Raw genomic sequence first — 16,209 nt, 5'->3', positions numbered from 1 at the left:
GTCCAGTGATTGAGGCTAGCTCTTTCTAAGGGACCCAACTGAATAGGTGTTTTCCTTCACCTGAGGACGGAAACAGATCCAGTTTCCGAAACGTCGTGTTTTTATTTGTTATCTTAAAAACCAGGACGATGGATAAAGTCCAAAAACCCAATATATCAGTGTACATCAATATAGTCCTACTGCCTCAGAATTTTTCTGGGAGAATAGAGGAAAATCACGGAAAACCTCAGATAATATGGTTGGTGTTCCTGTCGAGATTCGAACCAAGCACGCCAAGCACCTTCTAAACAAAAGTCACAAGCGTCAGCACTTGAGCTAATTCTCTAGACCAAATATATCATGTTGACGTAATATTATATAGGAACATTCCGTTCTGTGGGAAATTATCGATTTTTATATTTTTACTCCAAAAGGGCCACGTGACCTTCATCCGATTCAGTAGCAGACATCAACTTGATGGGCTCTTACGAATCAGATCCGTCAAATCGAGTAAGAAGAGAGTGCATCTGAAAGTCCCCACTGCGAGCAACAACATCAGCACGTAGGGTACCTTCTGGGATGTGACACCGCGTTTTTTGCGGTCCATTTTCAAATTCGAAGAACAAGCCAAGCAGGCAGAGTTGTCCCCCGTACAGCACAGCGTAGCAAACGTAGCATTTCTGACCTGTCGAGTTTGGTCATTGTAATTCTTTAAGCCGCTGAGTCCTATGTTGGTTTCATGGCCGTATTTCTGTCCAAATCTTTTGAAACTTGGTAGCGCAGTTGGCTGAGGACCTATGCTACAAGCCGCAAGGTCACAGGATCGAATCCCGATGAGGTCATTGGATTTTTCGATTTACCTAATCATTCCAGTCACAATATGACCCTGAGGCCGACTCAGCCTCTAACAGTAACGAGTACTACGAATTTTTCTGGGGGTGGGGAAAGGGCGGCGGGCGCGTAAGGCTGACAGTCTTACCGCCATCCATGAGCCGATTGTCTATAAGATGTGGGATCCTCGACGTCTCACAACCCTATGGGACTTCACTGCCCGTTACAGAGACAGCTTCACATTTTACCTTTTTATCTCTATGCGTGTATTATAACCTCCTCTGTGGGCTAGTGGTTAGAGTTCCTGCCTACAGATTCAGAGGTCCCGGGTTCGATTCCCGGCGCAACTAGATTTTCTGAGAAGTAGTGGGTCTGGAACGGGGTTCACTCAGCCTCGTAAGGATAATCCAGAAGCTATTTGAAGGAAATAGCGGCTCCGGTCTAGAAAACCGAGATTAACGGCCGTGGGGATTCGTTGCGCTGACCACGTGACACCCTCTATCCGCTAAATTTGGCACTAACTTCACCGATAAGCGGCGGTCGCTCGGTCGGTGTAGTTCGCTTGCGGACTACAGGCCACGGAGTTTTTGTTTTGTTTTTTGCTTCTTGTGTGCATTATATTTGTGTACTCTACTATAAGGAGCTGTTTTCCTATTGTGAGGTTATGTAAACTGACGGATGGCCGCACAGGTTTTCGTCTGCAAATTTTGGATATCTTGGTTAGTCGTACTTATTTGCATGTTCGCTGAACAGTAAAAAGTCTTATGTGGGCGGGTTGCCGGACCCCAGTCAGTCTGCGCCTGGAGTGTTCCAGGTGGGCGCCTCTGTCAGCAGCATTTCCTGTTCTTAAATTTTACGTGTTCTTTTTTTTTTTGCAAGATAATCTGTTAGTTCGCCTAGCGTAGGAATTTGGAAGAACCGGTGAAAGTCACCGACTACAGAGTTCCGCCTGGGGCCACTGCTAAGCGGAAACGGTGTAGCTTAAGGCTGCAGCCAGCCATATCGAACAACCTTGTGTCAGTATGGATCCAATTAAAGTTTCAAAGAGGGAAAGTTTAGCTTTTGCAGAAAAATAATTTCAAAGGCAGATATCTGGATTCGGTATCCCTCATGTTGAAAACCTACTGGGAAGACGTCTGAAACATGTGTTTTGATTTTCTCCCTAAATAAGGCCATAAATATGCAGGGTGAAGATGCCTCAGGCCTGAATATACATCTTTTTAAAAAATGCTTTATTACTCTTCCAGTACTACACTCGGCCCCTTTACAATTCATTTTTATAATTAAAAACTTTTTAAATAATTCGAGTGAGGCGGTCCTGGTCTAATTGAGAAGGTACAGCAATGAGGTCAGCTTCTTCCTGCCTTTGGAAGATAAGAAATGCAAAGGGCATTAATTAAATGATTTGTAACTTTCTGTCTGTGATGGGTGAGTCTGGAGGGAGGGGTGAGATATATCCATGACTTGGTGCACAAGAATTCCACATATCATTCCTCCCTACCAGAGACATGAAACCAAATCCGTGGAAAGGAACAATTATTATTAAGTATTTTAAACCAATCAGTGTGAATTTCTTTTTTTCTTTTTTTTTTATACTTTTGTAAAATTCAGTGGAAGGGAAGTGAACGTCTGACAACGCTCCGGGATAAAATTTCCATTGTTCGGATCCTTTACCTCTATTGTCTCTATTAGAAAATCAAGATTGAAACGACATTTTTCTAATAATTTTCCTTTCCAAAATGGTTGAATAAATGTAANGCAGTTTCTGCGTAAAACATGACCAATCCAATTAGCCTTCCGTTTTCTTATTTCGTGTAGGATATTCCTCTGCTCACTGACTCTAATTAACACTTCTTCATTTCTCACATAATCGGTCCAACTGATCTTCTCCATCCTTCTCCAACACCACATTTCGAAACTTTCCATGTGTTTCTGATCTACTGCCCTAAGTGTCCAAGTTTCAGCCAAATACCATAAAGATAAACACAAACTTTAATTAACGCTCATAAGGAGGTTTGTCTAGGAGCAAACGGAGAGAAAATTAAGTATATGTTGCCGTCTCGTCACCAAAATACAGGACAAAATTACGACACAACAATAGGAAACAGATGTCTTGACAATGTGGCACAGTTCAGATATCTTGGAAAGACAATAACAATCAAAACCTGATTGAGGAGAAAATTAAGAAGAAATTGAACTCGGGTAATGGTTGTTACCATTCAGTCCAGAACCTTTTGTCTTCTTGTCTGCTGTCCAAAAACATAAAAATTAGAATATAAAAAACTACGAGTGTAATTTTGCCTGTGGTTCTGTATGGGTGCAATACTTGGTCTGTGACATTAAGGGAGGAACACAGACTGAGGGTGTTTGAGAACAGGGTGTTGAGGAGAACATTTGGACCGAAGAGAGGTGAAATGACGGAAGGTTGGTAAAAACTACATAATGAGGAACTTCATAACTTGTACTCTTCTCCAAGTATAAGTATAGTAATCAAGTCAAGAAAGATAAGCTGTGAAAGGGATGTAGCACAAATGGGGGAGAAGATGAATACATGCAGAATACTGGTGGGAAAGCCAGAAGGAAAGAGACCACTAGGAAGGCCAAGACGTAGGCGGGTGAACAATATTAAAAGGGATCTTAGAGAGATCGGATGGGATGGGATGGATTGGATTCATCTGGCTCAGGCTACGGATTAGCGGAGGGCTGTTGTGAACACGGTAATGAACCTTCGGGTTCCATAAAATGCTGGGAAGTTCTTGACTGAACAGTTAGCTTCTTCTCAAGAAGGGCTCAGTTCCATGAGTGAGTGAATGAACATTTACTCTCTCGTTCCAGTATTTGACATTTCGGTGACTAATTGATTAATTGCCTGAGTTACCAACTGAAATCTATTTCGGAAGAAGAGTTTCTTATTGTCCTATGACATATTTCACCTTTGGCCAGCTTAAATTTTTATAAGTTCTACCTCACAGCAACCTGTCTCCTTGCTTACTTTCTTGCTGCCTACCCACGAAGCCACACCAAGTCAGATACCTGTCTAAGTACCTAAGTGCAAATAAATCTGTCCGTAGTTGTGCGTGTGCATACTCGTATGTGAGAATTTTATGTTTGCCTTCATGTCCGCACATCTATCTCTCAGTTTGTCAGTTACTTCTGGAATGATGTTGGTATGTATACATCATTTTTTCCAAATAATTTTTGCACATGTTTCTTGTTTCCCAAATGAATGAATGTATGTACAAGGGGTGGGCCTTCTTGGCCCTTACACCGCGACCACAATGATCTATTGTGCTTGTTTCCCAAATGGTTGATACTCGTAATTTCCAAGGGAATTAATTTTTTCTGCATTAAATAATCCCATATCGAATGTTGTGTCTGAATCGCTTGCAGGTTCAAAGAGCACAATGATTTCTGTATAGTGCACGAGTATTTAAAGATTACATTCTTTTTTTTCTGTCTGTTACAGTGAAGTAACATTTACCATCAATGGGAAGACTTACACAGGTATGCAAATGATTTGACTTCTGATAAGAAGGAACGGTACAGGGCGACAAACTTGTAGTCGTTCTTGTCATATCCATCATCTATCCCTATACTTCACTTACCTCACACCATCATGGCCACTTACATAGGAGACACGCCAAAACATGACAGAACACACTTTGCAAACCGCTTCAAGAAAGCAAGAGCCTAATGAAGACCTGCAAATACTGACTGCATTAAAAAATGTTTTGAGGGGCTATGCTACAAACAGGAAGGTCGCGGGTTCAAGTCCCGATGAGGTAATTGGATTTTTTCAATTGACCTAATCGTTCCAGCCGCACTAGGCGCTGGGGTTTACTCAGCCTCTAACAGAAATGAGTACCAGGAATTAATTAATTAATTTTTCTGAGAAATAAAGCGCGGCCGGAGCGTAAGGCTGACAACCTTGCCGCCATCTATTAGCCGATTGTCTAGATAGTGTGGGACCCTCAATGTCTCACAACCCTATGGGCCTTCATGGCCTGGTACAGGGATAGCTCTTTTTTTTACTTTATTAAAAATGTTATGTGTTAAGGTATTGTTTACTTATTTTGAAGAGTATGCAGAGTACTGTACATGATCACTTTTCAGAATTTGCTAAAAATATAATAAGACAACTGAATAAAAACCATATTAATTGATACAATTCTAATAAAGACACATTTGTATAAACATCTTTGCTAGTACTATAATTTTAACATACTTATTTTTATGGAATACAATCCAGAACCTACTGCTGGTTATCGAAAATTTAAATAATATGGGAAGAGAATGAGCAAAATATTAAGGAAATTAAACACACAATCCATTTCCAAAGAAATTCCATATCAACAGATGCGTTAAATACGTCATTTAAGTCTGTAAGTGACACAAAATTGTTAACTTTTCACCCTTCAAATAATGAAAATCGCTTCCCCACAAATTCATTCTCAGTCTTAGAACTACAAACAGATTTCTTTTAGTGTGTTATAGTGACATCTGTGGAAGAGTTACCGGTAATTAAGCTATTGATGATTTAATAGATTGTAAGAGTAGTTGGCTTCATTTCCTGAGTTATTTCTCTTAATAATTTTTTTTCTGCAAAACTACTTCCGTTTAAAAAATATATATGTGTTGGAAAATAGCTGGAGGAGGGCTAACATAGCTAGACATGTTTGTGATAGTGGATTGAAAATGTGAACAAATGCTCAGAGTGAATTGTTGAAAATGTAAATTTCTTTATTGCAATCCGCCTTCCTACCAGACCGGATATAATACACATAAATAGAGGTACCTGTTAAAGAGTATTGAAACTAGACAATACTGCACGCATACCAACGGGCCTCCAAGCATTTTAACCGCTTCATACGTGTATACAAGCAAGAAAACTGTCGCCACATGTCCGCAAAAACACTATGACGTAACATTACGATTGCAACAACCTCCCTTAATAGGACCTATTATATGTATAGTTCTCAATTATATTTTAATTATGTAATTTACCTTGTTTAAGATCATTATCGTTTATTGTATTTTATTTTTTATATTATTATATTAAGTTATATTGCACCGAATTTGTGTTGTTTCTAACTGGTGACTTTGCTCTATAGTCAGTGGAGACGTTTCACCAGCCACTTCTCTCAATACCTACATACGGAACAATGCCAACCTGAGAGGTACAAAAGTTATGTGCCATGAGGGTGGCTGTGGGTCTTGCATTGTGGCTGTGACATCGAAAAATGCTTTCACGAAAGAGACCTCAACCTATGCAGTCAATTCGGTGAGTTTTTTCTGTCTCCATTATTTACCATACTGAGATTTGACAAATTAAACATTGAGGGGGAAGCAAATGTTAGCGTCAGTAAGTTTCATTTACTTGACTGTACTGGTGATGTCAATTTGTTATGAAACAGGAATATCATAACATTGTTATAGGCTTGTAAGAAAGGTGGTCTAGGAATAAACATACAAAAAAAATTGTATACGTTCATACGTATAATTTATGTTTTATAGCCAGTAGGAGAAGATAAATTCTCTCCTGTGTCTAAGTACTATGTGACGACGTTAAGGTTGTACACACTGGTCCATTCGTTAGAATTATAACTTACAGATATTCCTTAAATTCTTTGCAGGTATAGCCATAAGATATAAAACAACTTATAATAAAAAAATGAACTCCGTGGCCTGTGGTCCGCAAGTGAACTATACCGACCGAGCTACCGCAGCTTGTTGGCAAAATTAGTGCCAACTTTCCCGGATAGAGGGTGTCACACGGTCAGCGCAAAGAATCCCCACGGCCGTTAGTCTCGGTTTTCTCGACCGGAGCGGTTATTTCCTTGAAATACCTCCTCAATTATCCTCACGAGGCTGAGTGAACCCAGTTCCAGAACCACTACTTCTCAGAAAATCGGGTAGAGCCGGGAGTCGAACCCGGGACCTCTAGGTCTGTAGCCAGGAACTCTGACCACTTGACCACAGAGGCGGTCAACTTATAATATAAATACAAAATTTAATACAGTGACAAATATAAATATAAATGTTAATATGTAATTCGCCGACTTAGAACTAAGACAAAGTATTCACAGAAATTTCCAAAATAACGTATATTACAGTTGGCACTATGCTACAAACGGGAAGGTCTCGGGTTCGATTCCCAATGAGGTCGTTGGATTTTTCATTTGACCTAATCATTCCAGTCCATGTTAGGTGGGTCCCGCAACCTCTGGTTGTGGATGGACAAGACGCCCTCCAGATATTGAGGGAAGCTGCGAATATATTGAATAAGCAGTCGCGGACAGCTGACAAGGAGGGTTGGGCGTGGGGCAAACAACTCCTCACCTTAAAAAATAATCCAGTTATGAAAATGAACACAAAACCTCGGACCTGGACGGATCCTCTGGATAAACAACCTAAGCTAAGAAAAACGGACATGAGATTCGGAACNAGGTGGCATCGCACAAGCAGGAGACTATACATTTTTCTATGGAAAGGGGAATGAAAACCATGAATAAGGTACAGGTTTTTTCGTACATAAGAGAAACGTATCAGCAGTCAAGAGGGTAGAGTTCGTTAATGATAGGATATCATATATAATACTAAATGGTCGCTGGTGTGATATCATTGCTATGAATGTTCACGCCCCAACAGAAGATAAAAAATTGATTATATAAAGGACAGGATCTATGAAGAACTAGATCATGTATCTGATAAATTCCTGAAGTACCCTATGAAAATTTTGTTAGGAGATTTCAATGCCAAAGTATGGAGGGAAGACATTTTCAAACCAACAATTGGGAATGAGAGTTTGCACGAAATTAGTAATGATAATTGAGTTAGAGTAGTAAATTTGCCACACCGAAAAATCTTACTCTCAAAAGTACAATGTTCCCAAATCGTAACATCCATAGATTTACTTGGACATCTGATGGGAAGATATACAATCAAATCGACCATAGTTTGATAGATAGGAGAAGACATTCAAATATACCTGATGTGTGATCATTCAGGCAGCATTTTGTGATACTGATCAATACCTGGTGGTGGTAAAGGTTAGGGAAAGACTGTCTGTGAGCAAACAAACAACACACAAAGTTCATATGGAGAGGTTCAATCTCAAGAAATTAAATGAGGTAGAGGGTACAGAGCAGTATCATATTTAAATCTCAAATAGGTTTGTAGCTTAGGTAAACTGTGTTGAAATCTCAAACATATTTGCAGCTTTGGAAAACTTAGACACTGAGGTGGATGTTAATAAAGCCTGGGAAACTCTTAGAGAGAATATAAGAATTGCTGCCAAGGAGAGTCTAGGTTATTATGAACTGAAGAAGCATAAGCCATGGTTTGATGAAGGATGCTCAAAATTATTGGACCAAAGAAAACAAGTCAAATTGCAGAGTTTACAGGATCCAAGCAAAATAAATATGGAAAATCTGACACAATATAAGATTTAAAACCAGCAGGCATTACAGGTATAAAAAGAGGGAAGAGGAGGCGAAAGATTATGTTATAAAATCCATAAGCTAATTACTTCTATTTGGCATAAGTAAAAATGAGACAGTACATCAGATATTTGCAGACTTCAAGAAAGTCTGTGATTCAATTAGGAGGAAATATTGCACAATATTCTAATCAAGTTTGGGATACCCATGAAACTAGTTAGGCTGATTAAAATGTGTTTAAATGAAACGTATTGTAGAGCCTGTATAGGTAAATATTTGTCTGATAAATTTCCTATCCAGAATGGTCTAAAACAAGGAGATGCTTTATCGCCACTCCTTTTCAACTTTACTTTAGAATATTGCATTAGGAAGGTCCAGGAAGACCAGGTGGGACTGAAATTGAACAGGACACATCAGCTGTTGTTCTATGCTGATGATGTGAATTTGCTGGGTGATAAAATAGATACCACAAAGAAAAACACACAAACTTTAATTGACACGAGTATGGAGGTTGGTCTAGAAGGAAACACAGAAAAAAACTAAGTATATGTTGCTGTCTTGTCACCAAAATACAGGGCAAAATCATGACATAAAGAGAGGAAACAGATGTTTTGAAAATGTGACGCAGTTCAGATATTTGGGAACAACGATAACAAATCAAAACCTGATTCAGGAGGAAATTAAGAGGAGATTGAACTCGGGTAATGCTTGCTACCGTTCAGTCCAGAACTTTCTGTCTTTTCGTCTGTTGTCCAGAAACATAAAAATTGGAATATACAAAATTATAGTTTTGCCTGAGGTTCTGTATGGGTGTGAAACTTGGTCTCTGACATTAAGGTAGAAACATAGACTGAGGGTGTTTGAGAACAGGGTGTTGAGGAGAATATTTGGACTGAAGAGAGATGAAGTGACAGGAGGTTGGAGAAAACTGCATAATGAGGAGCTTCATAACTTGTACTCTTCTCCAAGCATAATTAGAATGATCAAGTCGAGGAGGATGAGGTGGGCAGGTCATGTAGCACGAATGGGGGAGACGAGTACTGAGTATAGGATATTGGTGGGAAAGCCAGAAGGATAGAGAACACAGGGAAGACCAAGGCGTAGGTGGGTGGACAATATTAGAATGGATTTTAGAGAGATAGGATGGGATGGTATGGATTGGACTGATCTGGCTCGGGATAGGGACCAGTGTAGGGCTCTCGTGAACACGGTAATGAACCTTCGGGTTCCATAAAATGGTGGGAAAGTCTTGAGTAGCTGCAGAATTGGCGGCTCCTCAAGAAGTGCTCAGCTCCTTTAGTAAGTAATCAATCCTGTTACACTATGGCCCTCGGGTCGACTCAGTGTCTAATCAGAAATGTTGTATTTTAGCGTCCTGTTGCACTGATTCTCGTCCATGATATGTATATTGTCAGTCTTGTAGTGCACTCAATCTCACATGTCACTTCACTACATGTTTCGGCATCACTGTGCCATCCTCAGGTGTGTTATTTACAGATTACAACTCTCGTAGCCAAAAAAGGACACATCACAAGACACAATATACATAAAAATATAGGAAGAATAACTCCCATAGTGGAAGAATGACGTAGTACGCGAGTTTGAGTTAAAACGTGTAAGATGATGGATATTAAGAAATTTTTATATATATAAATTATATTATAGTTAGAGAAGAGTGTGCATTTTAGATAATTTTATAAACGACACATAATGGGGAGCAATGCAATAGCTTGACGTAAATAACACACCTCAGGATGGCACAGTGATGCCGAAACATGTAGTGAAGTGACATGTGAGATTGAGTGCACTACAAGACGGCCAATATACATATCATGGACGAGAATCAGAAATGAGTACAAGGAATCATCCTTGGGGGTACAGGGCGGCCGGAGCGTAAGGCTGACGTCACCTCCATCTGTAAGCCGATTTTCTAGAAAGTGTGGCACCTCGAAATCTCACAACCCTAGGAGCCTCCACGGCGTTTTGCAGGGATAGTTTTACTTTTTACCTATCTCACAGTTAGTATTCTTCAAAATAAAATACATTTGACATAAAAGGCGAAAATTTTGATTAAACCTTCTCAAAATAAGAGTATAGCGTAGCTATCTACGCCGCTGGACCGCAGAATTTTTTAGCTTCAGTGGCTATCTTGACTTATACATATATGGTTCTAATAAAAGTTAAACAAGTTAAGTTAGAACCGTATATATAAGCCAAGACAACCACCGAAGCAAACAAAATTCTTCGGTCCAGCGGCATACGATGTAAATAAGGCTGGTCACGATGTTTACAGAAATGCAGAAATTATTTTGATTAAGTTGGCTTCAGTATATTTTCATAATTTTGGAAACTTGGGAAACGTTCATAAGCAACTCTGCAGTATGACGTACTCTGGGATCGGCTGCTGTTTCAAGGGAGTCAGATATGTAGAACACACGAGAGGGTCTGTCCTTTGACTGAAAGCGACAAATGTCCGCAAGTTTTCCAAGGTTATTTAATGCAAATATAGTTGTGAGGGACATGCCTTCGAGATCTGAATTTAAAACAAGAAGCACAACCAATAGACCGCCACTGTGGTCTAGTGGTCAGAGTGCCTGGCTATAGATCCAGAGGTCCCGGGTTCGATTCCCAGCGATACAAGATTTTCTAAGTAGCAGGTCTGGAAAGAGGTCCATCAGCCACGTGAGGATAATTGAGAAGCTATTTCAAGAGAATGACGACTCCGGTCTAGAAAACCGAGATTAAGGGCCATGGGTATCCGTTGAGCTGTCCACGTGGCACCCTTTATGCGCAAAAGTTGGCACTAACTTCGCCGACAAGCGGCGGTCGCTCGATCGATATAGTTCGCTTTAGGACTAAAGGCTACAGAGTTTAGTTCTTTTAGCACAGACAATAAGATCGATGAAGAAAATTCCAAATTTCTAGCGATGAAGAAAAATGTCAGATGATTGAAAACTATCTGTTCCAGAACACATAAATTCATAATCTGAAGTTCATTCTCACAACTGCAGAAGAGGGACTCCAAGTAGTACTTAAACAATAATGTAACAGAAGCATGACGAACTGCGTATAGGAGGAACCACTATGCATTTGAAATTAAGCAGCTGAGCCGACAGTTGTTCAGCAGTGGTTTCAATACAGCTCCTTATTCCTGAAGTAGCAACGTGTGGGGCACGCGGTAGCGTAGGTGGTTGAGGCACTACGCTACAAGCTGGAAAGTCGCGGGCTCGATTCCCGATGAGGTCATTGAATTTTTCAATTGCCCTAATATTTCCAGCCGTATTGTGGTCCTGAGGTAGACTCAGCCTCTAACAGAAATAAGTACCAGGAATATTCCTGGGGGGTAAAGGACAGACGGCCCGTAAGGCTGACAACCTCACTGCCATCTGTGAGCCGATTGTCTAGAAAATGTTGGAGCCTCAAAGTCTCAGAAACCTATGAGTTCCACGGTCTGTTAGAGTGATGGTTTTATTTTTTAGCTTATAATAACGTGTGTGATGCATATAACATTTGTGGTCACATGACAAAGGCAGGGAACAGATATAAAAGGAAAAGTCAGACGGGTAATAAATATTATGTATTTTTCATAGAGGACGGTGCTCTAACTAGTGATGCACACTTTCTTGAATTTGATTTAGAGGTCGTGTGTTCTTGCCCAACTATAATGCTGAAATTGTTATTTTTTAAAACGCGATTAGCTGTACACAGTTCCATATTCATGGACTTAAGTTTAAATAAGGTTTTCTACTGCTATTGGCACAAAGCGTCAGCAAAGAGAGGTTGGATTCAATATCATTGTGTCTTTTAAAATCTGAAAAATACTTGAACTGCTGATGGGAAAGAAATCCCGATGATACCCGACAGACGAAGGGAACAGAACTGCAATCTCAACATTGATTTTTTTATATAGGTCTACTGCATATAATTTTAGACCTCCTCGTCTTTAATCAGAACGTTTTAGTAAGGACACACACTGATAATAGTTTTTACACGCACACACATACAAAATTATGTAATATCGATATAAATGACCCTTCGGGGTTCCAGTAATACCTCATAATGTTAACACAGTGCCGAGCACAGCGGCCGAGCTGTATAAAGTCTTCACCCGCTGAAACACTTGGATCGTGGGTTCAAATCCTAGTCGAGGCATGGATGTTTGGCTGCATTTTCTGTGTTTGTGTTATCCTTACCTTGCGACGGGCTAATCACTCATCCAAGAAGTCATACAGACTCTAAGATTCATAACCTCAGAATTAATTAATTGTGAATGGGAAAAGACCACGCAGCCTGACCCGTCAAGGTATAAGAAGAACAAGGAGAAGAAGAACACACCAAAATTAATTTTCTGATTCACCCAAACAAATAGACAAAACAAACTCCGTGGCCTGTAATCCGCAAGCGAACTATACCGACCGAGCGACCGCCGCTTGTCGGCGAAGTTAGTGACAACTTTTGCTGATAGAGGGTGTCACGTGGTCAGCGCAACGGATCCCCACGGCCGTTAATTTCTGTTTTCTAGACCAGAACCAGAACCAAATAGCTCCTCAATTATCCTCACGAGGCTGAGTGGACCCGTTCCAGACCCACTACTTCTCAGAAAATCTGGTAGCGCCTGAAATCGAAATCGGGACCTCTGGATCTGTAGGCAGGAACTCTGACACTGGACCAAAGAGGCAGTCACTTTACAAAGAATAAAAAAAAAATATGGACTGGATTAAGAGGAAACAGAGAAGATATTCCTTTGAATGGCAATCTTAAGTCCAATAATTCGATCACTCCTCTCCAATTACATCTGATACAATGTGTCACGTGTATTAGTGACTCGTATACGGGGTTTTGATTTGTAAATCGATTTATTGGATACTCACAGGTCGTAAGTAAAAGTAATTATAACATTCTGATGATTACTGTAAACATAACACATAAAACACCCAGTCTAACAGTTGATTCATCTCTTATTCTCTTTTTCCACGAAAGCTGTGACAAACTCCGGGCAACGCGTCAATTTACATAAGTGTATTCGTTGTTGCGGAAATGTGTTTTGACTAGCTGTTGTCCAGCAACAGACGTCTCTGATGGGCTTTACTGACTGCACACTTCCAGCTTTCAGGCGTTATGTCACAATGTATAAATCATCGCAAATAACAGTTTTCTATATATACATACACATAAGTATTATTAGGTCAGTAACGTGAAACCAAGTGGGCTAGCACAATAATAACACTGCACATGCAACTCATATTTGGGAATGTATAAAACCTCAGCTAGGATATTGATATCTTGAATGGGGTTTCTCGTCTTGCCCTTTTTTCAATGTCAGTTGCTAATTTCTCGCCTAATAATTCCTCATATCACCTCCAATGTAGTACAATTCACATTTTCACTTCTAATGCATGGAGATTAATAAACATAATTAATATTTCAGTGCCTGGTACGTGTGTATGCCTGTCATGGCTGGGCCATTAAAACAATTGAAGGACTTGGCAACAGGAAGATGGGTTACAATGCTTTACAGACACAACTTGCTCACCTGAATGGCACGCAGTGTGGGTACTGTTCCCCAGGAATGGTGATGAACATGTATAGGTTTGTGTATATGAGACTGTATCTCAGAATACATATGCAAAACTGCAAGATGTCACACTTTTATAACTTGTATAGAGTGACTTTTAAGGCATGAAAATATCTGTAATGCAAAATATTTCAGTAAAGTTCTCTATTTTTTCCCTCCGTGGCCTTTAGTCCACAAGCAAACTATACCAACTGAGAGACCGCCGCTTGTCAGTGAAGTTAGTGCCAACTTTTGCGTATAGAGGGTGTAAAGTGGTCAGCGCAACAGATTCCATGGATGTTAATGTCGGGTTTCCCGTCTATAAAACCGAGATAATGATGATGATAACAACAATAATAATAATAATAATAATAAAGAATAACAAAATCAGGAAATCATTCTTAATATCTACGATAAGTGGTTCAAAAAATTTGTCAGCTTATTATCTTCTCTGCTTCCTGATATGACTGATAGTAAACAGTGGTTTTTCACGAATGCATACAATATTCATGAAAACTGGTTTCTCATTTCGATGAATATTCTTATTGAAATTTTCTGGATACTGATGTTGTGTAGTTTGGTGGAAACCTGAAGATGAATTCAGCAGGTTTCTCTAGAACGTTGTTACCTCTCTAGATAGTGTTACATTCGAGGACTTTATGAGGTTCTTAGTGGAGTTGCTTGTCACAGTGGTACATAGCATGTTGTTAGTGCTCAAGACGCACAGTGCCAAGCAGGTGCCAATTGCGATCAAATGTTCATGGAGTGCACATAGCACAGGCACTGTGACTGCTACTGTTATGCGGTGATACAAGCTACATTCATCTGGTGAACATCATCCAGACGATAATTTGTTTTGACAGTTATAGCAGAGTCTTTGGGAAAGAGGATGTTAACACTTCAGGCATGTATGAATGTAGGTAGCCCACAGACTCTACTGACACCAACCCATGACAATACCACAGCTGCAACTGTGAAGAGAGCCATGAAGAAGCTTGCACCATATCACACTGTCCCAAATGAGGGTCCCTGAAGTACTTCATGATGACTAATTACATCTATGCCACTAATTGTGAAGTGCACATCTGTTTCCAGACCATTGCCCTGTATGGATGCAATTTTGCGAACGGTTGCATCAACATATTGTGGATAAGAACTTTTATATAATATTCTGTGAACAGAGGAAGCATGTTATTCATGTGAGAGTGTCTTCACTGTCCAGAGGATAATCCCCATGCTATCCATGAATGCCTGCCTGAGAGTATGCCTGCTCAACAATATCATGATTTTCTGGAAACTCTTGTATTGGAGCTGCTTAACTATGTGCCTCTAGCTGTGAAGTGGGAGTTGTGGTTTCAGTACAACGAAGCTCCAGCACACTGTGGGGAATGTGTCCAGAAATGATTGAAAGCAACATGTCCAGGAAGGTGGATTTGCTGTCAAGCTCAGAATGCATGGCATCCTCAGTGCTAACTCCAATGGGTTATTTCCTGTGGGGACAGCTGAATGAGCACTTTTATGCATTCTCTCGTATGACTATATAATATCTCATGGCAGGACTTCGGGCAGCTGTGATGACAGTCGATGCCAACATAGTAGGATATGAGAGAGAATTCCCTGAGGCATCCTGTAGTCTTCCTTTAAAAATATGGAGTCAGCTTCGAACATCTATTGGTATGACAAGGCGTCCATGGTTTGATCATTTTACAGCTTACACCATCTGCCAGTGACAATGCATCTTGAAAACTGAATGTCACAAGATATATGTTGTACAATGATTTCTTCCCTTTTTTTAATAGGAAATTACAATGTGGAGAACTCGTGTTAGAATTTTATTCTATTTTGTATGTGGAAGGAACAGTAATTATCCAAACAGAAGTGCGTATTAGGTTAAGTACTGCAGAATCTAGGACAATGATATAAAAGCGCCAAAAATGGCATTATAGACTCATAGCAAAGAAATAAATAGCAATGTACCTTGCTTATTTCCACTCTGTAATGAAGAATGGAATCATCTTCTTGTGTAATTCATCTAACAGAATTAAGATATTTACATCACCAAAGGAAACTGTTATTACCATTACTGGTGCCAAATTCACAGAGATATTTATTAAAAAGACTGAAGAGTTTACCTCATCCCTGTGAATACATATTCATATTTTCATAAATGAATTTCAGTGTACTTTTATCAGACTAATTCTACTGTATGTAGTATTAATGCAAGGAACAGGCACAATTGTGACAGACCACTTGAGAGTTCCTCAAGTTTTCAGAAAAGTGGATAAAATCTGACATTAAAATTTTCAGTCAAATTTTCTGGAAAATCTTGTGAATGAAAAGACACAATATAAAGTAGTGCTAAAAAGGACATTTAGATATACACACATTCCACTCTGTTGATAAATT

The 16,209-nt window shown here is 39.7% G+C and overlaps 1 protein-coding gene across 2 annotated transcripts in view; it reads left to right on the top strand.

Annotated features, from left to right (window-relative positions):
- Positions 1 to 16,209, top strand: part of LOC111863409 (xanthine dehydrogenase) — an 82,844-nt gene that overhangs the window by 10,581 nt on the left and 56,054 nt on the right. For both annotated transcript variants that reach the window (XM_023849711.2, XM_023849712.2), the window contains exons 2-4: positions 4,277 to 4,314; positions 5,922 to 6,091; positions 13,678 to 13,838. In XM_023849711.2, coding sequence (XP_023705479.1) covers positions 4,277 to 4,314; positions 5,922 to 6,091; positions 13,678 to 13,838 — 369 coding nt within the window. The remainder of the gene's footprint in view (positions 1 to 4,276; positions 4,315 to 5,921; positions 6,092 to 13,677; positions 13,839 to 16,209) is intronic.

The sequence above is a fragment of the Cryptotermes secundus genome, unplaced genomic scaffold, assembly GCF_002891405.2.
Source record: "Cryptotermes secundus unplaced genomic scaffold, Csec_1.0 scaffold792, whole genome shotgun sequence".
NCBI lineage: Eukaryota > Metazoa > Arthropoda > Insecta > Blattodea > Kalotermitidae > Cryptotermes > Cryptotermes secundus.
The sequence above is the reverse complement of the archived record's forward strand: the minus strand, read 5'-3'. Positions and strand labels throughout refer to the sequence as shown.